The sequence below is a fragment of the Bos grunniens genome, chromosome 1 (assembly GCF_055505025.1).
Source record: "Bos grunniens cultivar Pamir isolate PY7600 chromosome 1, Bosgru_T2T1.0, whole genome shotgun sequence".
Classification (NCBI taxonomy): domain Eukaryota; kingdom Metazoa; phylum Chordata; class Mammalia; order Artiodactyla; family Bovidae; genus Bos; species Bos grunniens.
Window position 1 is genome coordinate 55,174,844 of NC_141165.1, and position 27,290 is coordinate 55,202,133.

General features: G+C 35.1%; 1 protein-coding gene across 1 annotated transcript in view; it reads right to left on the reverse strand.

Moving 5' to 3' along the window:
* The window catches only part of SI (sucrase-isomaltase), a 114,501-nt gene that overhangs the window by 17,213 nt on the left and 69,998 nt on the right, over positions 1-27,290 (reverse strand). Inside the window, exons 32-44 of the mRNA XM_086414225.1 lie at positions 25,669-25,779; positions 22,886-22,948; positions 20,825-20,941; positions 19,331-19,418; positions 18,262-18,400; positions 13,426-13,559; positions 12,475-12,509; positions 12,271-12,387; positions 8,949-9,097; positions 5,911-5,995; positions 5,772-5,828; positions 5,046-5,170; positions 1,827-1,915 (exon numbers count right to left, since the gene is read on the reverse strand). Coding sequence (XP_086270351.1) covers positions 1,827-1,915; positions 5,046-5,170; positions 5,772-5,828; positions 5,911-5,995; positions 8,949-9,097; positions 12,271-12,387; positions 12,475-12,509; positions 13,426-13,559; positions 18,262-18,400; positions 19,331-19,418; positions 20,825-20,941; positions 22,886-22,948; positions 25,669-25,779 — 1,309 coding nt within the window. The remainder of the gene's footprint in view (positions 1-1,826; positions 1,916-5,045; positions 5,171-5,771; positions 5,829-5,910; positions 5,996-8,948; positions 9,098-12,270; positions 12,388-12,474; positions 12,510-13,425; positions 13,560-18,261; positions 18,401-19,330; positions 19,419-20,824; positions 20,942-22,885; positions 22,949-25,668; positions 25,780-27,290) is intronic.

The following is a 27,290-nucleotide window of genomic DNA, read 5'->3' on the forward strand; positions in this document are numbered from 1 at the left end:
CCCTCCGGTCTCATACCATGGCCACTGGGCAATTCCAACAAGATATACACTTGTGGGGTATCAACCAGGACCCAAAAGATTCTAAAGAACCACCACTATGTGCTCCAGGGACTCAAGTCCTAATTAAAATCTGGAAAGATGGGTCCCCAAAAGCTCAACTCCAGCTCACATGGAAGGACCCCTTCCCTGTAATACTTTCTACCCCTACAGCAGTCAAGTTAACAGGATACGACTCCTGGATTCACTACTCACAAGTCAAGCCATGGAAGAAAACTGAAGAGGACAATCAGTATACCTGTGAGCCCCTGGGAGATCTCAGATACCTATTTAGAACTACAAATGAGTACCATTCTAATGAACAGCCAAAAATTAAGTTTCTGGGGATAAAATTTCTCAGGATAGCTCTAAACAGCCAGCACAGCTTGGTAAGGGTTGTACTCCAAAATAGACAAGAAATAGATCTCCTGATCCCTGAACAAGGAGGGACTTGAGCCATCTTGGATGAGATATGTTTTTTCTGGGTAAATACCTCCAGCTAAAGTTTAAGAAAGTCTCACAGTCCTCAGGAAAAACAAAACATTCAGATCCTACAGGAGCTCAAAGAATGAGCTGGAGAGTTCTTGGGGTGGCTACAATCTCTCTTTGTGGATCCTTCTTCTGGTGATGGAGGATTTGGAGCTGGCTAATGCAGAAAGCTGAGCACTGAATAATTGCTGCTTTTGAACTGTGGTGTTGGAGAAGACTCTTGAAAGTCCCTTGGATTGCAAGGAGATCCAACCAGTCCATTCTAAAGGAGATCAGCCCTGGGTGTTCTTTGGAAGGATGATGTTAAAGCTGAAACTCCAGTACTTTGGCCACCTCATGCGAAGAGTTGACTCATTGGAAAAGACTCTGATGCTGGGAGGGATTGGGGGCAGGAGGAAAAGGGGGCGACAGAGGATGAGATGGCTGGATGGCAACGCTGACTTGATGGACCTAAGTTTGAGTGAACTCTGGGAGCTGGTGATGGACAAGGAGGCCTGGTGTGCTGAGATTCATGGGATTGCAGAGTCAGACATGACTGAGTGACTGAACTGAACTGAATGCCCCTACTAATCCCTGTTATCACAATATTGATGCTGCTTGTGATTGATCCATGTATTATCAATTGTGTAACGCAGTTTGTCTCTGCCCAGGTCAATAAGCTACAACATGCAGTGCCAGTTCAATAAGGATATATAAAACTACACCCGACCATGGGGAATATCACTCACCCTTAGATAGACACCACTATAAAGACTCTGAGGCTTGAGATTAGCAAGAGGAGGAAGCCCAATACCCCTCACCATCCCAGCTCAGTAGGAAGTAGCCAGACAGACCTCGATGGAGGCCTCTATTCCCAAAGAATTTGCACTTCCCATCTCTTGAGGGGGGAATTTTAGGTACTTAGAATAGGAAAAAGGAGTCCAAAAAATAGCAGTGGCTAAAAGACAAAGAAAAAGCCTGCAAAAATAGAACAAAGGAAGGTCTTAGGACCAGAGTAAGAACCTCAGGTGAAGCAAACAGCTCTACTGGCTAGCCCAATTTACATAGGGCAGGCTCATGGGGAGGAGGAAAAAAAAATGTATAAAAAGAGGAGCCTCTGGCTTCTTTTCTCTTCTCTTCACTTCTTTTCGGTCGGCCCACCCTCACGATTCAAGGATGTATTTTCCTTTGCTTGCCAAATGAAACTGAGCTATATCACCAAGCTGTAACACTGGTCTGTCCATTGCTTCAAATTTTTGCTGCGGTGAGACAGAACTGAGGAAATTACACACTCCCCCAACACTCCTAAATGGAAGACTTACCAATAGTCTCTCCATCATCCCAAAACAGAGATCCTTGTGCCATCTGATTATCATCTGCAGCAACAATGAGCTTCATGTAATTCTGTCGGCTGTAAAAAGAATATAATTTTATCAACATTTAAAGAGTATCAAGTGTTTTATTGTATGTGTCCAAAGAACACAAATAAGAATATCAATTAAGGAGAATACAAATTGTTTTAGGAAAATAAAATAAGAGGATTTTCCTGGCTTCCTTGCTGGCTCAGATAGTGAAGAATCTGCCTGTAATGCAGAAGATCTAGGTTCAATCCCTGGCCTGGAAAGATCCTCTGGAAAAGGGAATGGCTACCTACTCCAGTATCCTTGCCTGAAGCATTCCCTGGAGAGAGGAGCCTGGTGGGATATAGTCCATGGGATCACAGAGAGTCAGATACAACTGAGTGACTAACAAGAATGGAAAGTATATAAACCACAAATCCTTCATATTTAATAGAAAATATCATGCATATCTTTTATATCAAGGATTCACCTACTATAGAAAATCAGAAGTGACCTCATTTATAATTAAAACTATGTTAAGGTTATTAATGTATTTATTTATACTTTCCATGATAATTCTGCGATTGACCATTAAACATAAAGCTATTTCAGTAGCATGTTTTAATCCTTATGACTTAAGTTATCTTCATATTTCCATATATAAATAATTTAATTATCATTGGCAGTTGTTAATAAGAATGTAAAGAGTAGCTAGTAGAAAATTGCAAATCTTCTCCTTGGATTGAGCAATACTTACCATCTTCTGCCTACAATATGCTTATTTCTGAATTAAGTATCTGCTTCCATGTTCAGTATACAAATCACTTGGTTTAACAGCCTTATACTGCCATGGAAGGATTAATTATGTTTAGCTATCTGCCTTTTCTGAACACAAATGTTAAAGGCTGTACTACTATGGAAGTCTCCTAAAATATCCAAAATATCTAAAGTTCAAATCTCCATAGCAACTTTATACTTTCCGTGTAAAGATTTTAGCATGTCTTAGCAAGTATGTATATATGTATTTCAGTTCACTGTCACTGAATTAAAATATAAGTAGATCTTATTAGCAACATGAAAATACGGTTTAACATAATTTCCCAACATACTTAAATGAGATTAAGAGAAGCTTCACAACTTTCATTCTACCCTGTATATAGAGTTTACCCTTGAACAACATATATCCAAGTAAGCACAGTTCCTCTGCACCCACAGATTCAGCCAATCACGGACTGAGTGGTACTGTACTATTTACTATTGAAAAATATCCACATATAAGTGGACTCATGTAATTTAAACCCATGTTGTTCAAAGGTTAACTGTATACCTAAATATCTTATTTACTTTACCCATTTATACACGCATACCCACACACACACACACACACACAGAATGGCCTCTCTAGTCCTCTTTAATAACAAGGATTCTTCAAGGCACAACTTATAACTGGTATCCTTCACGAGACTCTCACTTCTCAGGTGCAATTATTTTTCTCCTCTTTAATTGATATCAATATAAAGTATTGGAGGAGTACTGGAGCAGAGCATGGCAACCCACTCCAGTATTCTTGCCTGAGAATCCCCATGGACAGAGGAGCCTAGCCAGCTGCAGTTCATGAGGTTGCAAAGAGTCAGACACAACTGAGCAACTATCCACAACACAAGATAAGGTGTTGATAGAAATGGATCTGGATGGCTTTAGGAGATAGAAATAACCTATTCATGCCAGCTGGGGCTGTCAGCACATGTGAGACGAGGTACAACAGGACATGAGAAGAGGAACAGAACTGAGTCCTCTAGAATCTGAATAGCTAAGCCAGGAGTTGAACAGTGGAAATAGATCCTGTGATTGGTATCAGAGATTCATTCTTACATCAGTCATAGGAGACAGAATGGACCCACAACCCCTGGTAGATATGACACATCATTGAACAAGAGGGAGATAATGTCACATAAGTGGTCTTAGAAGATGTTCAGTTATAAATGGTAATGGATAGAAAATATGAATTAACTTTCATTGTAAAATGGGACAAGATTGATAAAAACAGGTCTGGTTCTTCTATGGACAACAGAAGACTTAGCAGTTTGAAGGAGTAGTGATATTGTCAATGGATACCTACTTTGATAAACTAAAGTGAATCAGGGAATGTGTCATAGTACTGATGGAGGAAGAAAAGGGGGACTGGAAAAGACAGAAGGAAAGGGAGGTCTTCTGAGCATTGTTTGCTTAAAATTCATAGAAAAGCTCATTTTAAAAATATACTTTAATGAATAAAATAATACTTCTTTCCACATATCAGACTCAGAAAAAATAATAAGTCTTAGGTGAGGCAGCCATTTAAAAATACAAGACCTTTGCATGTTATCAATACCTTTGCATGTTTGTACAGAAGACATTAAATTTCAGTTGTTTTTTTGGTCCGGAAAACATTCCTATCATGTTGGAAGTCAATTTTACATGAGTCAAGTTTCTGCATATTTAAGTACTAACAGTTTTTCTCCCTTCAAAGCAAATAGTGGATAATTTACTCAAAGTCTATTATAAAAGGTTGAGTTTCCCAAAACTTGGCATTTCTTCATTGTGACACAAACCTCCTGCATGGACAGTATCCACCTAGGTCACTTGATATCACTCACCTATATGGGACTTGGAAGTCAAATGAAAACTGAAGGAAACATGAAGCTCATATTTCTTGCTTTGCCATGAGTAAGACCTTTGTCTCAGACACAGTAGTCATGAAACTGGCAGGCTAACCTGTAAACTTGGAAGTAGGATAAAATCTCAGACCTTTCCTGGTTCTTGACAATTCTAGCATTATGTATCTGAAAATCTAATCTGAGTTCAGTAAACACTTTGTTTTTATTGCTGTTGATCAGTTGCTAAATCGTGTCCAACTCTTTACAACTGTAGCTGCCAGGCTCCTCTGTCCTCCACTATCTCCCTGGTGTTGCTCAATTTCATGATCCATTAAGTCGGTGATACTCTCTAATCATCTCATCCTCTACTGCCCCCTTCTCCATTTGTCTTCAATCTTTCCCAGCATCAGGGTCTTTTCTAATAAGCTGGTTCTTCACATACAGGGCTAAAAAGGGGCTTCAGCAACAGTCCGTCCAATGAATATTCAGGCTCAATTTCCTTTAGAATTAACTGGTTTGATCAACTTGCAGTTCAAGGGACTCTCAAGACTTACACTTCACTTACCTGTAAAATGTATTGTTAGCAGGCTCTTGACATGGTAGGATGTAACCACCACGGACATGTAGGTTTATTTCATATAAAGGAGCTGCAAATGTATGAAATGTTTCTCTGACACCAATATCTTTGCCCTGGAAATGGGACAGTTGCAAGAAAAGAACAGAAGCAATAAAAGAATCATCAGCAATACTGGTACTTGAGGGGGCACATTTATAGAATCAAATAATATACTTTTTAATTAAAAAAATAAAACCACACACATTTATTCAGGAAGTTATGTTGGTTAAAGGATAAACCACTTTATTCCTTAGTTTATTTATAGCTTTGAAATTAACTTACCACTATTTTTTGTAGTATGCACATGCAGAAAATACATGGGTGTTTGATGGGTCACAAAAGCTATTCTTGACTTGTCACATATATTATTCTTGGAAGGAATGCATTACTGCTAACAATCTTCTTGCATACTTAATAAAAGGCAATGACCTTTTTGTGCACAATGTACAATTTTGAAATTTATTTAGTAAAATAAATCCATGACTATATAACAATCTATGGCACAAAAAATTAACTCTCTCACTGTTTGTTAATTTGATTCAGATATAATTGGTAAGAAACATCTTAGTCTTTTTAAATGGAAAGGAAAATAAATATGTCATTATTAAAAAGGCTATAATCAAGATGTTACTCATTTATATTTTGTCAGTCCCCCAGAATTCTTTAATTACTTACTGTATGGTAATCAAACCACCGAGCATTAGGGACATAGCCTTCTACAGTGTCAACGTACTGGAATTTAAAAATATAGTCATTAAAAACATATATACCAAAGAATATTATTTTGTGAACAAAAATATATGATGGGACTTACAGGTTCCAATACAGGAGTAACCATAAATGCTGGACCCCACAGAAACTGTTTGAATATATCCCAGGTTGGTTTTTCATTTAAAAACCTGGATAAAATATATACAAAGTTAAATCAAAGACATTTAGCTCTTCTAAATACAATAAAATAATTATTAAAATCATATTTTGAACTATGGACTTCTGTGGATTGAAATGCAAATCAAACTATAAAAGATCAAAAACAATTTCATCACTTGGAATTCAATATGTGAAAGTCATTCAGTCATGTCCAACTCTTTGTGACCTTATGGACTATACAGTCCATGGAATTCTCCAGGCCAGAATCCTGGAGTGGGTAGCTATTCCCTTTTCCGGGGATATTCCCAACCCAGGGATTGAACCCAGGTCTCCGGCATTGCAGGCAGATTCTTCACCAGCTGAGCCACCAAGGAAGTCCTGGAATTCAATATGCAGTGGTACAATATTTAATGAGTAAATCTGAGTATGACTAAACCTTCTGACAAAATGCAGTGTTGCAATGGACATGTAAGACCAACTGAGTGAGAAATCTCCTTTGAAGTGAACTTACATAGGTTCAAATATTAACTTTGCCAAGTAGAAGATCAAAAACACAGGAAGCAAAGATACAAACACTCTGGAAGAAAAGTGTGAGGCTGTGAAAGTGCTGCACTCAATATGACAGCAAATTTGGAAAACTCAGCAGTGGCCACAGGACTGGAAAAGGTCAGTTTCATTCCAATCCCAAAGAAAGGCAATGCCAAAGAATGTTCAAACTACCGCACAGTTGCACTCATCTCACATGCTAGCAAAGTAATGCTCAAAATTATCCAAGCCAGGCTTCAGCAATACATGACCTATGAGCTTCCAGATGTTCAAGCTGGCTTGAGAAAAGGCAGAGGAACCAGAGATCAAATTGCCAACATCTGCTGGATCACGGAAAAAGCAAAAGAGTTCCATAAAATATCTATTTCTGCTTTATTGACTATCCCAAAGCCTTGCACTGTGTGGATCACAATAAACTGTGGAAAATTCTGAAAGAGATGGGAATACAAGACCACCTAACCTGCCTCTTGAGAAACCTATATGCAGGTCAGGAAGCAACAGTTAGAAATGGACATGGAAAAACAGACTGGTTCCAAATAGGAAAAGGAGTACGTCAAGGCTGTATATTGTCACCCTGCTTATTTAACTTTTATGCACAGTATATCATGAGAAACGCTGGGCTGGACAAAACACAAGCTGGAATCAAGACTGTCAGGAGAAATATCAATAACCTCAGATATGCAGATGATACCACCCTTAAGGCAGAAAGTGAAGAGGAGCTAAAAAGCCTCTTGATGAAAGTGAAAGAGGAGAGTGAAAAAGTTGGCTTAAAACTCAACATTCAGAAGACTAAGATCATGGCATCTGGTCCCATCACTTCCTGGGAAATAGATGGGGAAACAGTGGAAACAGTGGCTGACTTTATTTTTGGGGGCTCCAAAATCACTGCAGATGGTGACTGCAACCATGAAATTAAAAGACGCTTACTCCTTGGAAGGAAAGTTATGACCAACCTAGATAGCATATTCAAAAGCAGAGACATTACTTTGCCAACAAAGGTCCATCTAGCCAAGGCTATGCTTTTTCCAGTGGTCATGTATGGATGTGAGAGTTGGACTGTGAGGAAAGCTGAGGGCCAAAGAATTGATGCTTTTGAACTGTGGTGTTGGAGAAGACTCTTGAAAGTCCCTTGGACTGCAAAGAGATCCAACCAGTCCATTCTAAAGGAGATCAGTCCTGGGATTTCTTTGAAAGGAATGATGCTAAAGCTGAAACTCCAGTACTTTGGCCACCTCATGCGAAGAGTTGACTCATTGGAAAAGACTCATGCTGGGAGGGATTGGGGACAGGAGGAGAAGGGGATGACAGAGGATGAGATGGCTGGATGGCATCATCTACTCGAAGGACATGAGTTTGAGTGAACTCCGGGAGTTGGTGATGGACAGGGAGGTCTGGTGTACTGTGATTCATGATGTCGTAAAGAGTCGGACATGTCTGAGCGACTGAACTGGCCTGAACTGAACTGCTTAATTTGAGTAAATATCCTCTGCATATTTTTTACTGGTTTATGAATAGTGAAATCTAACAAATTACCTCATTCAATTACTCTGATAATATAGGGCACACAAGAAGATAAGTATATCATGATTATTTCCATTTTTTTTTTCGTTTGTATATGTGTTTGTTTTTTACTTTGTGTAACATCCATAAGAAATGTATTTGCACTAAAAACAGAACATGTTAATGTTTTTGCAACTATATTCATAGAATTGAATTTCAAGATTTGGTCATATATAGTTTGCAATTTAAAGAGTAAATCCAAAACAATTTTCTATAGATAATGGGAGAAATAGGATGGTCTTCTTCAGTCAGGCATTTGTATGTGGTACATTTACTGGATTGCAGTAAACTTCAGTTAAATAAATTATAATATAGAGATAATATTACTTATTTCCAAGAATTCTCAAAAATACACAATGTAATAAGGTCTGTAAGTAATCTAAAACAATACTTGGTGTATAGTAGTTATTTTTAAAAATTATTACTTTTTAAAAACTGGTTAATGTATTTCATTTTTAATGGCACACATTGGACTGCTTTTTAGTAGATTTCCTCATGTAAATACTTATTAATCCAAAACGTACACTAAAACAACAAAAAATGTTTTAGTTTAAAATATTTTATATTGAAGTGAAAGTAGATTGGAAAGTGAAAGTCAAGGTCGCTCAGTCATGCTGACTCTTTGCTATCCCATAGACTACTCTTTGCTATTCCATGGGGAGTCCATGGAATCCCCCAGTCCAGAATACTGAAGTCGATAGCCATTCCCTTCTCCAGGGGATCTTCCCAACCCAGGGTTTAAATCCAGGTCTCCCGCATTGCAGGCAGGTTCTTTACCAGCTGAGTCATCAGGGAAAGCCCATTTTATATTGATTATTGAATAAAACAAAGAAAAGCTATTCTCTTTGTGGTAGGAAAAAAATAATGTGAACTTACTCATGCAAAAGGGGTCGGATAACAGTGCCACCATGAGCATGAATTTCATACATCTGTGTATAGAAGTAGGGCAATAAAGTGTATCTAATATTTAGAATATCCCTTGACATTGCAGAAAAAGTTTTATTCCAGGAAGCAGGATCTTGTCTCTGAAACAAAGCAAAATGAAATAGTCATAAGCTCCAGTCCTTGGTTAAATCATAATTTTCAAATACATATTTGAAGGATAAAAAGTATGGAATAATTTGAATCACCATCATATGCTATATACGTTCTTCACAAAATTCTTCTGGAGTAATATTTCTATCTCTTATGATGGAAAGACAGAGCATAATATTAACACTCTAATAAGAAAACGCAAATTAAGCCCATACATGATTTCATGTAGGTGAACCTACTTAAAGAGTAGTTTATATTTGAATAGGTGACAATTACCCTTGTCAACTGTGGTGATACTCACTATATGATGAAAAATCTAGGGGAGAAACAGAATGCTATACAAAAGTGGATTGAAATAGAGACATGCAAAGTCCATCACAATAACCCTGCACACTGTGATCTCATGAGAAATGAATAAACTATGGTACTGAAGAATTAATAGTATAGGAAAAGGAGAGGATCAAATTACTATTGCATAACAAAAAAGAACATGCCCACCAAATCTGCTCTGGAACCACTCTCCAGGTAAAAAGCCTAAAATTGATACTTGAAAGTTAAAAACTTCTCAATAATGTTATTATGGGCTTCCCTGGTGGCTCAGTGGTAAAGACTCTGCCTGCCAATGCAGAAGACTCAAGAGACGCTGGTTCAATCTCTGGGTCAGGAGGATTCACTGGAGGAGGAAATGGCAACCCGCTTGAGTATTCTTGATTGGGAAATTGCCTGGTGGGCTATAGTCCATGGGGTTGTACAACCCATGCATGCACCCAAACAATGTTATTGCACTTACTGGTTAAAAAATAATAATTGATTACTATCTTCCATTCTACTTTATACCAAGGGAACAAACAAGACTGCCACATGACTGCAGGGGACAAAACTTTCAATGTTTTTTGTGGTTATCAACAGGAACAGAGTTTTTAAGAGTGGTATCCTATCTATGAAGATTCCAACTTTTCTAGATTCCAGTAGTAAAAATGTTTGAATGGTGACCAACTGTTACATTGGTACATGTAGAATTGGAATAGGCAACCTTGAAAGTACAATGATCCAATAACTATTAAGCTCTGTCTTCTCCTACTGTTAGCAGTTTCCAAGTCAAGTTAGAAGAAAGAAGCAAAGACCATATCTGTTGCATACTAACTTTGTTGACATTATTTCAGTTTTTAAATGCTGAAAATAAGCATTTAATCCTAAACCATACATCCCTAAATTCAATTATACTACCTCCTAAGCTTGAGACTTCTGTTCTTCACATTTTCATTCAGAAATACTTCACCCTTTCCAACTTCATAGTCTTAAAAACTCCAGGCACATTCCCACCTTGTGGTCTTTCACTTGTTCCCCTGACTTGAAATTCATCCCCATATGTTTAAATTTGTTTCTTTCCCCAACTCAAGTCTCTGCTCTAATGCTAATGTCACTTTATCCAAGAGGACTTCCCTGAGCACCCCCTCTAAAACAGAACCCTCATAAATCTTTATCATTTTAGCTTACTCAAGTTTTCCCTCATATGACTTATTTGGACTTGCTCTTCTATAATATATTATATATAATATACTACAACTACTAAGTCACTTCAGTCATGTCTGATTCTGTGTGACCCTAGAGACGGAAGCCCACCAGGCTCCCCTGTCCCTGGGATTCTCCAGGCAAGAACACTGGAGTGGGTTGCCATTTCCTTCTCCAATGCATGAAAGTGAAAAGTGAAAGTGAAGTCGCTCAGTCGTGTCCGACCCTCATCGACCCCACGGACTGCAGCCTTCCAGGCTCCTCCATCCATGGGATTTTCCAGGCAAGAGTACTGGAGTGGGGTGCCATTGCCTTCTCTGTATATATAATATATATGTATATAAAATTGTCTATCATCTCTATCCTTCCTGCATTATATAAATCATATAGCGCAAGGACTTTGTAAATTATTAAATAATAGATTTTCAATGAATTCCTCTTGAATAAAAGAAGAATTAAGGAATTATTAAAGAACCCCTGTTTAGGATTTTATTCATTCAAGCCTCAGTCTCCCAATAATACAGCATTCTGAATTGCATTATTGACATAATGTTCTCCTGTTAAAATATTCCTATCTTATCAACTTCTCTATTGCCCAACTTAGTATAAATTATTACAAAGAATTACAAATTCTCCCAAAATTACAAACTCTCTCATGCTGCCTTTAACCTTGTATATATTTTCATTTTGTAATATAAATTTTTCCTTCTATTCTGACTAAAATTTCCCAGAGGTGACATGAAGAATTCACAACACATGATGAACTCTACCATTCAGTTATTATGGCTAGAGTGCATCCTTAAAAGACCAACTCCATCTACAATTCTTCCATGAGGTGCATTTTGATAATTTATCTTTTTTTCTATATTTTTTCACCAAAAGTGAATATCACAAAATTTAGCACTTAGTTAGATACTATCTTCAATTGTTTATACTTTTCCATGAGCTGTGTGCTAAGTCGCTTCAATCGTGCCCAACTCTTTGCAACCCTATGGAACATAGCCCTCCAGGTTCCTCTGTCCATGGGATTCTTCAGGCAAGAATACTGGAGTGGGTTGCCAACCTCCTCCAGGGGATCTTCCAGCCCAAGGACTGAACCCACTTTTCTTATGTCTCCTGAACTGGCTGGCAAGTTCTTTACCACTAACGCCACCAACCACCTCACTCAAAAAGTTCTTCCAGTTTAGTGAAGTATATATAAAGTATATAGTGCTACCACATATAAATTAGTTCTCATGATTCCCTTTTCCTTTTATTTCTTCTCAACTCATTTTTAAAATGTTTGCTGTTTAAACTTGCCAATTTCACGCATTGATACTAATATTTTAAATGACTTTTTCTAATTATTTAGGTTGAAGTCAATTTTTTTTTATTGTTCTATCCAGGTTTGTAAGGATTTCCAGAAGCAGTTTTTGCCCTGGCTTCCACAAAATTATATAGAGCAGCAGTACATATGCCAGCCAACCAAGTCTTAAACCCCAAAGTATAAAGAAAACCCAAATCAGAAAATTCTTAAACTGATGGGCTTAGATGCCCTCAGTAAATGTAAAGAGATTCAAAGCTGGAAATCAGCCAGGAAGGGTGAATTCTTGTCAAAGATGCTTAAGGTTAGTGGGACAAAGGAATGAGAGTAAATGCAGTAATTACATACTCTAGTAAATGCACTGTTGTGATTTCTTGCATATGGATAAAATGCTCCAAGTTGCATCCAGCGGGCACAAAGCTGATATTCTGAATTGTTGAAGAAACCACAGATATCTGCTCCAGTCTAAAATACAGTTATATTTAATGAATGTTAATAGTATGTTTTTTAATATTCACAAGTGATGAAGATAAGAGGAATGGAGCTACTTACATATGACATTCCAAAGAGACTAAATTCCATCATACCTAAAAATTAGAAAAGAAAATTGTAGAAATCAATATTTTGATATTTGCTTTTTTCTATTTATTTTTTCTAAAACTGACCTCTAATTCAATAAAACAGCTTTTCAGATTAATACACTTTTTATTTTTTCTTCCTATAAAATGTATGCATTTTTTTACTTTATAGTGTTAATGACATTTATAAAAATAAGACTCTGATTCTTTCAAGATGACACATTTAGATCACAAAACTGTTATGAACAAATTATAGTATAAGAATATGTTAATGGCTTCTTTGGTTTTATTATTAAAATAAAAGGCTGTTTCTGTAATTATTTTGCCATAGATCTTATCATCTGAAACAAACTGAATTATCCTTATTAGACAAAATCCCCTGAGGAGTGATCATTTTCATGAAATAGAATGTATGTGAATTTCCAGCTCTCCTTTTAAAGGAATATTTCTAAACATTGATTAAATGTTTTCCTTGAATCCTAATATAAATATAAAGAATATTTAAGTCTGTATCTGAAACTGAAAAATAATGCCTTTAACAAAATAATATTTTATTTACTCTTTATTCAAAGATAGTCAGAAAACTTTAAAAGTTTGTTTGAGATGTTTCATACTTTAGCATCTACAAGATATTCTTATTCCCTAGACTCTAGAATTTCTATCCATTTCTTTTCTTAGTTCTATATGTTATCTTTCCATTTCTGCCCTTTCACAAAAGGAAACTGAGACCAAAAGAGACAAAATTATTTTCTCAAAATAAGCTAAATCCTGCTTTCTGGCCCACTGCTTTTTCATTATGCTATTTGTCAGAGAACATGGTGCCAAAAGCATATTCAAAGGACTTATAAAGTATATGAACTAGCAACAGTGAATAGCTAATACAAACTTCAAAAGAATAATGAGAAAGATGGTGACTCTCACATACCAATGATAGATTTTTCCAAATTGTCCCATGTTGCATAGTTGTCTCCAAGCCAGTGTCCTGACCATCGTCCAGCAGAGGGATATGTGGAACGAGAAATAATAATTCCTCTTTTGCCAGTTGCCTTTTGCAATGCACTAATATAGATGGAGAGGAACTATGAGTTCTTATAATATATGAGATATTTTCTTCATATATTTCTACATAAGACTACTTCCTTAAACAAAAAAGTATTTTATTTATGGTGTCTATGCCCCCAATCCCTCCCAGCATCAAAGTCTTTTCCAATGAGTCAACTCTTCGCATGAGGTGGCCAAAGTACTGGAGTTTCACCTTTAGCATCATTCCCTCCAAAGAAATCCCAGGGCTGATCTCCTTCAGAATGGACTGGTTGGATCTCCTTGCAGTCCAAGGGACTCTCAAGAGTCTTCTCCAACACCACAGTTCAAAAGCATCAATTCTTTGGCGCTCAGCTGTCTTCACAGTCCAACTCTCACATCCATACATGACTACTGGAAAAATCATAGCCTTGACCAGATAGACCTTTGTTGGCAAAGTAATGTCTCTGCTTTTAAATATGCTATCTAGGTTGGTCATAACTTTCCTTCCAAGGAGTAAGCATCTTTTAATTTCATGGCTGCAGTCACCATCTGCAGTGATTTTGGAAACCCCAAAAATAAAGTCTGACACTGTTTCCACTGTTTCCCCATCTATTTGCCATCTAACTCCAAGAGTTGGTGATGGACAGGGAGGCCTGGTGTGCTGCAATTCATGGGGTCGCAAAGAGTCAGACACGACTGAGCAACTGAACTGAACTGAACTGATGCTGTCTCTTGCTATAGCTAGCTCTTTACAAGTGAGTCTTCTCTCTTATACTATAAAATCCTCACAAACATGGAAGACATCTTTTTTCCCTTCCAACATTTAGCAGAACAACATGCCTAAGTGGCCCTTTTGCTATTTGACCAGTGAATACAAGCCAACTATTGATATTATCAACTCAATTAATTATATTGTGAGCTTTGGAATTAACTCATTTCATTCTACTTAAACAGGTTCTCTTAATAAAGTTTAGGCCCTATTAATGCTTCAACTCTTATCTATAATTTGTCAACAATTAATCTCCATATCACTCTGCAGAGAATCTTTGCTATAATACTCCCTGTTTTAGAGGGTAGTTTTAAGACAGAAAGGCTTCTCTAGGTCTTAAAAATTTTTTTAAAAATTAAAAATAGTTATTCTATTTTAAGCATAGAATCTCTCCAAAGCCAGATCTCAAAAGAATGGTTTTAAAAATTAGATCATATATTTTTCTTTTCCTCTCTTTTCAGCCTTTGAAGAACAAGTTTATTGACTTTATTATTTATTTAAAATATATGCTAGTGTTAAGAATAATACAATATATTATCTGTATCTCTCTATTATAATAATAAATGTACCAAAAATAAAAAAACACTATTGTATTAGTTATAAAAATAATTGCTTTTATTTTATTATTCAAAATAAATAGTATATGAATAGGGACTATAGAACTATATTGGAAAAATATTTCAAATTCTTAGGCATATTTGTAACCTACAGGCATGTTATCAACTGTATGTAATCATTTCCTTGTTAAAGATGGATCACAGTGTGTACTGATTTCTTTATACATAAAAATTCTTCAATGAGACCTTGAGACTCTGGAGGTTTAAGGAATGCCTTAATCTTCTTTGTACTCCTTATACCTAATATAGTGCTTGGCATATAATTAATTTTTGAATTAATATCTCAAACTTATAGGAAACAAAATTATTGAAACTGAAATAATGAAACTGAAAATGGTACAGTCTGAATAACTTGAAGAAAAATATTATGCTTTTCATTCTTTCAGTTTTTTCCAATGTTAAAAAGTCTTACTCTCCATCATTTGTTTAAATGTAATTTATTTATAGCATCCTTTTACATTTGCAAGATCTTTAAATGTATAATGACTATATTTAATCTCTATAATAGCTGAGAGTTCAACAATTTTATTCTCATTTAACTGAAAAAGTTAAATAATAAGAAAGTACTTAAAAGATATAAAAAGTCTATGGCTATGCATAAATTGAGCTATTTAACTCAACATTTAAAATCTATTAATCTTTTAATTTAAACAACAAATATGGTTAAACTTTTACTGAAAGATTTTATGTACAAGAACAAAATTAATATTAAATGGATGTTCTTTGGAAAACTGTACCGATATCTTCCTCATAATGCTATTTAAGAGCTGAAAATGGATTTTAACTTCCCCAAATAACTTATAACGTATCATATAACAACATACCAACTATCTGGAGATTTACCTAATTTTTCCCTGAATTTATTTATACAATTTTAATAGCTGTGGTAAGATAAAACTGGTTCACTTAGATGTACTAAACATTGCACAGTGTGTCAGGAACCATGCTAGATTCTGTAATGTGCTCCAGAAATTCAATTTATTTTGCTCTGTGGAAAAAAAAATTTTTTTTCACTTCCCTTAAAGTACATACATTCATCTCAAGTTATATAAGTTTTGCTAATGGGTTCACCAGTCACCTCTCAATATTTCTGTTATTTTTAATATCTATAGTTTTATGGTAAAGTGAGGTTAGGGAAGGATAATTGTGCTCCATATTATGTTCCAATAGGGTTAACTGAAGAAGCATTTGTCTCAATAAAAAAGTATTACTCTTAAGAAATACATCTACTAGTTTTTCTGAATGCCCTTACATTGGGATTTAGTGAACAAATCTATAGTCAGTCATTCATGTAATAATATCTTAAACAATTCACCTATTCTAGGTTGAAAAGAGTTTGGTCCTGGAAATAAGATGTGTGTTTCGCTAAATGAGGAAATATTACCCATACCCTTTACTGCAAAATGCTTTTCATTCTTTTACCAACTTTAGCCATCTACTAGATTACCGGTTTTCAATCCTGGATGCTCATTACAACCCCCTAGAGAACTGTCTTATGATCTAGCAATCCCACTGCTGGGCATACACACTGAGGAAACCAGAAGGGAAAGAGACACGTGTACCCCAATGTTCATCACAGCACTGTTTATAATAGCCGGGACATGGAAGCAACTTAGATGTCCATCAGCAGATGAATGGATAAGAAAGCAGTGGTACATATACACAATGGAGTATTACTCAGCCATTAAAAAGAATACATTTGAATCAGTTCTAATGAGGTGGATGAAACTGGAGCCTATTATACAGAGTGAAGTAAGCCAGAAAGAAAAACACCAATACAGTATACTAACGCATATATATGGAATTTAAAAAGATGGTAACAATAACCCTGTGTACGAGACAGCAAAAGAGACACTGATGTATAGAACAGTCTTTTGGACTCTGTGGGAGAGGGAGAGGGTGGGAAGATTTGGGAGAATGGCATTGAAACATGTATAATATCATGTATGAAACGAGTTGCCAGTCTAGGTTCGATGCACAATACTGGATGCTTGGGGCTGGTGCACTGGAACGACCCAGAGGGAGGGTAGGGGAGGGAGGAGGGAGGAGGGTTCAGGATGGGGAACGCGGGTATACCTGTGGCGGATTCATTTCGATATTTGGCAAAACTAATACAATATTGTAAAGTTTAAAAATAAAATTAAACTAAAAAAAATAAAAAAAAATAAAAAATTCAGATTCTTGGGCTACAGTTCAGATTAATTAAAATCAGAATTTATATAGTACAAGAATCTCCAATTTGGTACTATATTTAAAATAGATGACCAACAAAGGTCTACTGTATAAAACAGGGAACTCTACTTATATTCTCTTAACCTAAATGGGAAAAGAAACTGAACCACTTTGCCATACACCTACAAATAGCACAACATTGTTAATATGTTGTGTTATATGCTCCAATATAAAATAAAATTTAAAAAATATCCAGTTGATTACAATGTGTAGTTAAGAACCAATGATCTAGAGTTGCACTGTGTAATTTGGTGACCATAAGCCACATGGTACTGTTTAATTTAAATTTATGAAAATTAAATAAAATGTAAAATTATTTTCCTGAGTTACACTAGCCATATTGTTCAACAATCATATATGGCTGGTAGCTACCATATTGAACAATCCAGAATTATAGAACATTTGTATCATTGCAGAAAAATCCATTGCACAGTGTTAATAGAGACTTGATATTTAAAGAATTGACTATGTTTCATCATTATTAGCCTCATATAAGAATTTGTTTAATAGAGCTATTAGTGGGCTTCCCAGATGTTGTGGTGATAAAAAATCCATCTGCCAATTCAAGAGACATGGGTTCAATCCCTGGGTTGAGAAGATGCCCTGGAATAGGAAATGCAACCCACTCCAGTATTCTTGCCTGGAAAATTCCATGGACAGAAGAGCCAGGCAGGCTACAGTCCATGGGGTCGCAAAGAGTCAAACATGACTGAGCACAAGTATGATTATTAAAGTTTGAGAAGCTCAAAGTCAATTACATAGTTTCTTATTTGCTAATAATAGATTTAAATAGCAGATTTAGCCTAGCATTTGTGCTTTAATTAATGACATCAAACTATATATTTTTTACTCAAATATTCATTAAAAATTATTCTTTGAGCACTTACTATTCCTGAGGCATTGTGCTACTATGAGCTGAGTACATGCTTGGGAACAAAATAAAATGATTCAGGGTCCTTTGGGAATAGGATGAAAATTTAAAATAAATATACAGAGAGAGAGAGAAACTATTCTAAGTGCTTTGAATGGCCAAGTAAGGTAAGGTCATCAGGGAAGGACTCAAAGTAGGAACATTAATATCTAACAAATAATAGAAAGGATGATTATGAAAATTGCTTACTCATAAGTTGGTTTCAGCTGTGACCATCCATATAGATTGTGAACATCATAATGCAAAACAGATGATCCATCACTAAGAATCTGCTCTGTTTCCATACACACGGTTCTGAAATGTAATCCATCAGTTCTTTTTGTGAGTTCTAGGGAGAATCAATGAAAAAACATTAATATGTTATAAAGTTATCTATATTGAAATGTGGAACCTGTAGTCATAAGCTATTTTGGTAAAACATTAATCACTGTTTGAAAAAGAGTACTTTTTAACCAATTGTGCACTTTGTTTATGCTAATTTTAAATTAAAAACTGGTCTGCAATTGTAAGTGATTGCAATTACAATTGTGACTGGAAAATATGTGCAAAATTTTACTTTATTTAGTAACAAAAATGTTAATAATATGAATTCATAAAACCATGAAAAATGTACTTCTTAAAATCTACTATATTTTACGCATTTAGATGAGAAATACTGATTAAATAGATTTTTTTTAAAAAGACTCCATTTGCTAACATAAAGCCCTGGGATAAAGAGCCAGGCAAATGCTACAATAGCACTATCTCTTGTTCCAATTTTTTCTCAGTTTCAGATTAAAATTTTCAGAGCTTTTATGCAGTTTACTGACTATGTAGGAGTATATGGATGAATGCCAAAAGACTGTACTTTTCTCTCCTAGGTCAGGGACAACCAAGGAAGTGTTGTTAGCATTCTTTCACTTTTTCCCTAGTGAAGAAAAACTTAAAAAAAAAAAAAAAACTTTATGAAAGATTTAAAGATTTTTATTCAAACAATACTAAGGATTCTCAAATCTGAGAAGATTCATAAGAAAATCAAAATAATCAAATTTAGAAATGTATTCATATAGGTAAAGCATATTTCTTGACTTTTTTTTCCCTCAAAGTAATGTTAGATGATCTAGATGATATTGGTAATGAGCTGAGGTGTAGTCCAGTGTGCAAATGGGTAGTGAGAATTGAGAATGTGAATCCTGTTCTCTAAATCATAAAGTATATAAACCTGATAAATAAATGATAATAACATGATAACATCAAAGGTATAACGGCAATATTGTACCTGGGAAATAAGGTGGATAATTCAACTCTGCATTTCTGCATTGATTAGTAGTTGTTCCATTTACAAAACTTGATGGTTCATTCGTATTCTTAAAGAGAGAAAGAAAAGTAAACAAAAAACAAATTTAGGGCTTATCTTCTTAAAAGAACTAATTCAGGAACTCAATAAATTGAAATAGCATATCCAAATAACAACACTTTTAAAAAGCAAAAATATAAGACAATCTCAACAATACCAAAGAATTTTGTTTAGCTCAATATTTCTTAACATTTTACAGTTCATGTCTCCTTTTTTAAAATATAAAATGTCCTATTTTCCTCTGTAGATAAAACCTACATGTAAAAGTAAATTGTTTTCTGTGTTTCTAGACATAAAACTAAATTATAATAGTGTATATTTTTTTCCCTCCACTTCTGCCCTGGAACTTTGTATAATTTTTATTTTTGAAAAATTGCTTGTGGTTTTTAAAACTTCAAGATATAGTTTATAAATACAGAAAACTTCAAAAAGTCTCTATTGAATACACATCTTAGTAGCCACATATAAAGGGACCATCGTATAAATATATAAATTAGTTGCCAGTTAAAGGTGAGGAGGAAATGGCAACCCACTCCAGTATTCTTGCCTGGAGAATCCCATGGACAGAGATGCATGGTGGGCTATAGTCCATGGGGTCGCAAAGATTTGGACGCAACAGAAGAAAATAACACACACATTTAAAGGTGATTCCTTTAGCATAAAAAGGTTATTTTTTCTGGAACAAGATATAATTCTTAGGGATTATTTAATAAAATCCCTTATAGTGCACAACTTTATACATAAAATAAAATTGTATTTCCATTAATTTAAAAAATACATACTTTTATATCCTCAAGGCTTGTACTTAATATCACCTCTATAATTTTTTTTAATTCAAAAAGCAAATAAATTAATGCAGACATGCTGAAAAATCAACAGATAAGTTCACCTACAAAAATCTAGAGAAGTATTATGTAAAATATCCTGTATTAAATGTTTACTTGTGATATAGTAAATTCATCTTATGTTATCTCAAAATGTTATTACTAAAACTCTTATATCAACACTTTAAAGTTACACATAAAATTAAAAAATTATTTAAAGGATGATTTTGCTACATCTGTAAGAGACTATGACTTCTTAAACCAAAGACTGACAGTTGAGTGTAAGATTTATTCCTACATTAAATGAAAATAAAATAAATATTTATAAGCACTTATAAATCATTAAAGAGACTACTTTGGTTTCTTGGTAAAGTTGAAATTCAATTTTAATATTCAGCAAAAAACAGCCAAATACTTGAATTGTTAAAACTGCATTTTATCAGTTCTTTGCATAAGAAAATTCTACAGAAAAAAATGAGTGAGATAATTTCATAAAGAATACTTTGTTAAGATTATTAGAACTTAGTAAAATTTTTGCATAATCAGTACACAATAAATAACTTAAAATATAAATTTCTCAAAGTTTACTTACAATCCACAATCCATCAAACTTCATCTGGTTATTATAAAAATCTATAATTTCCCTTGCCCACCACTCTGCTGTGGAATTCCTGAAGAAATCTGGAAAAGCTGCATGAGCTTTGATAGCCTGTAAAAACAAAAATTAGACCAACATGTAGAAAGTCATAAAAGAAATCTTATATTTCAGTAAGACATTTATCTATCAGATTCACAAATTGTGAACAAGTGATAGTAAAGGCAGCTTGATCTCAACCCTAATGAATGAATATCCATGATCATCCTCCAACAACCAAGTCCATGTGTGTCCTTAAATCTAAACTGAGTTTCTCATAGACAACATATATATAACTTACAAACTGTTAGCTAGACTAAGAAAAAAGAGAAAGTTAAATAAAATCAGATATGGAAGATGAGAATTACAACTGATGTCACAGAAATAGAAAGGATGGTAAGAGGCCACGATAAATAATTATACAACAGACTAGATAGCCTAGAAGAAATGGACACATTCCTAGTTTCACACAAACTAACAATATCTGATGAGTAGATATACGAGCATCCTCAACCAAACTATTAGCAAAACACATTCAACAGCACATCAAAAGGATCATACACCATGAATAAGTGGGATTTTTCCCTGTGAGGCAAGGATTATATAACACACAAAAATCAATTACTGTGATACAGCATATCAACAGAATATATGGTAAAAATCACATGGTCATATCAATAACAGTGCTTCCCCAGTGGTTCAGTGGGTAAAGTATCCCCCTGCAATGCAGGAGCCACAGGAGATGCAGGTTTGATCCCTGGGTCAGGAAGATCTCCTGGAGAAGGAATTGACAACCCACTCCAGTATTCTTGCCTGAAAAATCCCAAGGACAGAGGAGCGTGGTGGGCTATAATCCAAAGGGTCCCAGAGTCAGACATGACTGAATGACTAAGCATAAGCATATCAATAAACAATGCAGAAAATATATTTGATAAAATTCAACACTTTTTCATGATAAAAACAAAAAACTCCCAACAAATTAGGAATAGAAAGAAATTACCTTAACATGATGAAGACTATATATTAAATGCCCAAAACTAATATCATACTCTTTAGGAAAACACTTTCAGTTTTCTAGTTCAAATAAGAAACAAGATAAGGCTTCTCACTCTCACCACTTCTATTTAACATAGTCCTAGCCAGAATACCTAGACATAAATAAGGGGGAAAGAAGCATGCTAATCAGAAAAAAGAACTGAAAGTGTCTCTGTTGTAGATGATGTAATCTTAGAAATCCCTAAAGAACACACACACACAAAACTATTAGAATTAATAAATAGGTTCAATAAAGTTGGCAGAATACAAAATCTACATGCAAAAATCAGTTACACATCTGTACACTAACAATAAACTATTTGAAAGGAAAATTAGGAAAGTAATCCAATATATAATAGCAATAAATAATAGTAAAGTACTTAGAAATAAACGACTAAGGAAATAAAAGATTTGTACACTAAAAAATATAAAACATTACTGAAAGATATCTAAGAAGAAACAGACAAATAGAAAGGAAACCAAAGTTCATGGACTGAAATAATACTGTTAAAATATCCACAGTACTGAAAGTAACCCATAGATTCAATGTAACCCCCATCAAAATCCCAATGACATATTTTACAGAAACAGAAAAAACAAGCTTCCAACTTATTTGGAACCACAAAAGGCCTTGAATAGTTCCTTAATCATAATAATCTTGAGTAAGTAGAACAAAGCTGAAGGCATTAGGTTTCCTGATTTCAAGATATATTCCAAAGCTACAGTAGTGAAAAGCATGGTCTTGGCATAAAAATAAACATATAGGCCAACCGCAGAGTTAAAGAGCCCAGAAATTGATCCACACATGTATAGTTAACTGATCTTTGATAAGAGTGCAAGAATATGCAATGAGGAAAGTATAGTCTCTTTAGCTAATGGTGCTGGAGAAACTGGTTATTCACATGCAGAACAGTGAAATCTCTAATTATTAAATCTAAGTGCTGAATTTCTTTTAGTTCTACAATTAATCAATATGAAACTTACATTAGCAGCTTCATCTTCAGTTAGACTTTCATCTATTGTCACATTAGGCAAATCTGACCAAACCTACAAAAAGAGAAGAAATGAGAAACCAGTTCAAAATAAATTCAGTGTGGTATGACTTTTGTAAATAAAGTTTTATAAGCAAATAATAAAAAATAATTCCTTCAATTATTTGCTTAGTTTGTGTTTTGGCATATGTATCATTTGGAAACTATTTCCATTTTCCATATTAATCTTTTTAATATGACAAATAAAAAAAATCCAACCTTGGTGTAGGTAGTGATTTTGAAAACAATGCGTGTAACCAAATTGTCTAGTCAACAATTAATTTGAAACACGTACACCAAATTTAATTTAATGTGATATATTAAAATTATTTCTACACTTGCTCCAGGATAACACTTGAAAAACAAAAATATATATAGTTTTATATGAAAGGAATTGAATATCTGAGTTGAATGATGCCATACTGAGGCAAATAATCCTCTTGGTTTTCACAGTAGTACTAAAATCCTCTCACCACCATATTCCTACTCCAGTCACTGCTTCTTAGTCTACCAATGTTTCTTCTACTCCAATCACAAACACAAAACAGGACTCAGATTCAATCATGCCAAAAGCTCTGGGATTTAAATCTATGTTGTAGAAAGTAGAATCCACAGAAGGGTAATTACATATAAGAGATTAGTTGCTGATAGAGAATAGTGCTTAAAAGGTAGTAAAATGAAAAAATGTACAAAAATATAGAATTAGAAGAAAGTAGGAGGGAAATAATCCCTTTTTTTAAAATTAATTTTATTTTATTTTTAAACTTTACATAATTGTATTAGTTTTGCCAAATATCAAAATGAATCCACCACAGGTATACATGTGTTCCCCATCCTGAACCCTCCTCCCTCCTCCCTCCCCATACCATCCCTCTGGGTCGTCCCAGTGCACTAGCCCCAAGCATCCAGTATCGTGCATTGAACCTGGACTGGCATCTCGTTTCATACATGATATTTTACATGTTTCAATGCCATTCTCCCAAATCTTCCCACCCTCTCCCTCTCCCACAAAGCCTTTTAATAATCAATATTCTATACTTGCATGTTTCTTAAAGCATTGTGATTTTTCACCTTTACCACAGAATTTTTTCTATTTTATCTTTATCTTTTTATTTTGAAATACTCTCAGACTTATAGAAAAGTCACAAACAATATACCTGGTATTTTTCTATACCCTTCACCATGCTTCTCTTAATAGTAATATATTTATAACCACTGTACAATTATCAAAACCAAGAAGTTAACATTAATACAATATTACTAGCTAATCTATAGGCCATGTTCAAATGTCACCACTTTTATCACTGATGTTAATATTTTTGGTCTAAGATCCAAATAGACTTGCACATTGCATTTAATTACATCTCCCACTATGGAAATTATTTTCATTTCAATTGTGACTAGTGGATTTTTTTCTTTACTCTTTAAAAAAAATGTATTCTATATTGGAGTATAGTTGATTAATAATATTGTGTTAGTTCATATACATATACATGCATCTATTGTTTCTGAAATTCTTTTCCCATTTAGGTTTTTATAGAGTATTGAGCATCTTTACTCTATGTATAAGCCAAAGGAGGATGTTTTCTACAGTGTATTAATATAATCAGATCTGAATATTATTGTCTAAATGAAATACAATGAATTATGTTCCCTGTTCAAGTAAGGAATATAGGTATAGCTTTTACAATAATGCTATGCTATGCTAAGACACTTCAGTCGTGTCCGACTCTGTGTGACCCCATAGACGGCAGCCACCAGGCTCCCCCGTCCCTGGGATTCTCCAGGCAAGAGTACTGGAGTGGGTTGCCATTTCCTTCTCCAATGCATGAAAGTGAAAAGTGAAAGTGAAGTCTCTCTGTCGTGTCCGACTCTTAGCAACCCCATGGATTGCAGCCTACCAGGCTCCTCCATCCATGGGATTTTCCAGGCAAAAGTACTGGAGTGGGGTGCCATTGCCTTCTCCGTTTACAATTATACAAGATGTTTTAAAGAGAATTACAATGTGAGAGTTGGACTGTGAAGAAAGCTGAGCACCGAAGAATTGATGCTTTTGAACTGTGGTGTTGGAGAAGACTCTTGAGAGTCCCTTGGACTGCAAGGAGATCCAACCAGTCCATTCTGAAGGAGATCAGCCCTGGTATTTCTTTGGAAGGACTGATGCTAAAGCTGAAACTCCAGTACTTTGGCTACCTCTATTCAAAGAGTTGACTCGTTGGAAAAGACTCTGATGCTGGGAGGGATTGGGGGCAGGAGGAAAAGGGGACGACAGAGGATGAGATGGCTGGATGGCATCACTGACTCGATGGACGAGAGTTTGAGTGAACTCTGGGTGATGGTGATGGACAGGGAGGCCCGGGGTGCTGCAATTCATGGGGTTGCAAATAGTCGGACAAGACTGAGCAACTGAACTGACTGACAAATATTAAATGACTTTTGTAGTATAGAATAATGAATAACCATCTTATTAGTAGTAATTTTATAATAAAACACAAAGGTACCAAGAAATATAAAAAACAAATGAAAGATGAAACGAATAGTATTTGGACATATGATGTATGAATTCTTTCTAACAGTTTGGACTGAACTCATGGAGTATCTATTATTTTATTTATTAGCTATTAAATCATTGTATCTCTTCTTCTGAATATGCCTTAACAGTAGCTTAATTAAGTAGAAACTTTCAACAAAATAGCATTTTTACACTTATTTTATTTCAAGCTATCAATTCAATACCTTTGCCCAACAAATATCACTTGTGTTAGGCCATTTGACAAAGACATCTTTCTCCTGTCCTCTTTCAAAGGCAGGGTAAGGCTTCGTTTCATTTCCTGAAATTGCTGGATCCTAAAATGAAAATGAAATACAAAACAGGTGTCTATGATATGGAAGTATAGCCCGCTGGGTAGCTGTTATGAAATATTACAATTTTCCATTTTTAAATTATCATTGTATTGTATTATCACATAGACTGACAGATGGACTGATGGTATAAATTTTTATTTTATTTTATTTTTTAAACTTTACAATATTGTATTGGTTTGGCCAAATATCGAACTGAATCCGCCACAGGCATACATGTGTTCCCCATCCTGAACCCTCCTCCCTCCTCCCTCCCCATACCATCCCTCTGGGTCATCCCAGTGCACCAGCCCCAAGCATCCAGTATCGTGCATCGAACCTGGACTGGTGGCTCGTTTCATATATGATATTATACGTATTTCAATGCCATTCTCCCAAATCATCCCACCCTCTCCCTCTCCCACAGAGTCCAAAAGACTGTTCTCTACATCAGTGTCTCTTTTGCTGTCTCATACACAGAGTTATTGTTACCATCTTTTTAAATTCCATATATATGCATTAGTATACTGTATTGGTGTTTTTCTTTCTGGCTTACTTCACTCTGTATAATGGGCTCCAGTTTCATCCACCTCATTAGAACTGATTCAAATGTATTCTTTTTAATGGCTGAGTAATACTCCATTGTGTATATGTACCACAGCTTTCTTATCCATTCATCTGTTGATGGACATCTAGGTTGCTTCCATGTCCTGGCTATTATAAACAGTGCTGCGATGAACACTGGGGTACATGTGTCTCTTTCAATTCTGGTTTCCTCAGTGTCTATGCCCAGCAGTGGGATTGCTGGATCATAAGGCAGTTCTATTTCCAGTTTTTTAAGGAATCTCCACACTGTTTTCCATAGTGGCTGCACTAGATTGCATTCCCACCAACAGTGTAAGAGAGTTCCCTTTTCCCCACACCCTCACCAGCATTTATTGCTTGTAGACTTTTGGATCACAGCCATTCTGACTGGCGTGAAATGGTACCTCATAGTGGTTTTGATTTGCATTTCTCTGATAATGAGTGATCTTGAGCATCTTTTCACGTGATGGTATAAATTTTTGTGTTCTAGCTTGATTGTTTTTTAAATTTTTAGAAGGAAAATTTAAGAACTTTTGAAAATGTGTTAGCTATGATTATAAGCAAGATTACTAGCATTTTTGTTTTGCTTTTATTTCCCCAGTGGGATTTCTAACTGCCTAGCTTGCTTTTTGTAATGTATTGATGAAATATTCTCCCCATAGAATCACTAATTTGAAGGCAAATTTTTAAACATGACAAGCGTAAGAAGCAGTCCCAGAGAAAGATATGAGAATCTTAAAGGAATAGAAAAATCCATCATCACTTTGTGATAGTGTCTATAAACTGAGGTCAGTTTGTAGCTTGGGTGATTATTAAGAAACAGCCTGTCTTTGACTCCCAGCTTTATTTAATCTTAGGTCTCTATGGATAAACCCAAGAATGAAGGTAGCCTTGTGGCTGCCCATGTAAATGAAGTGTTAAAGGAAGAAAGG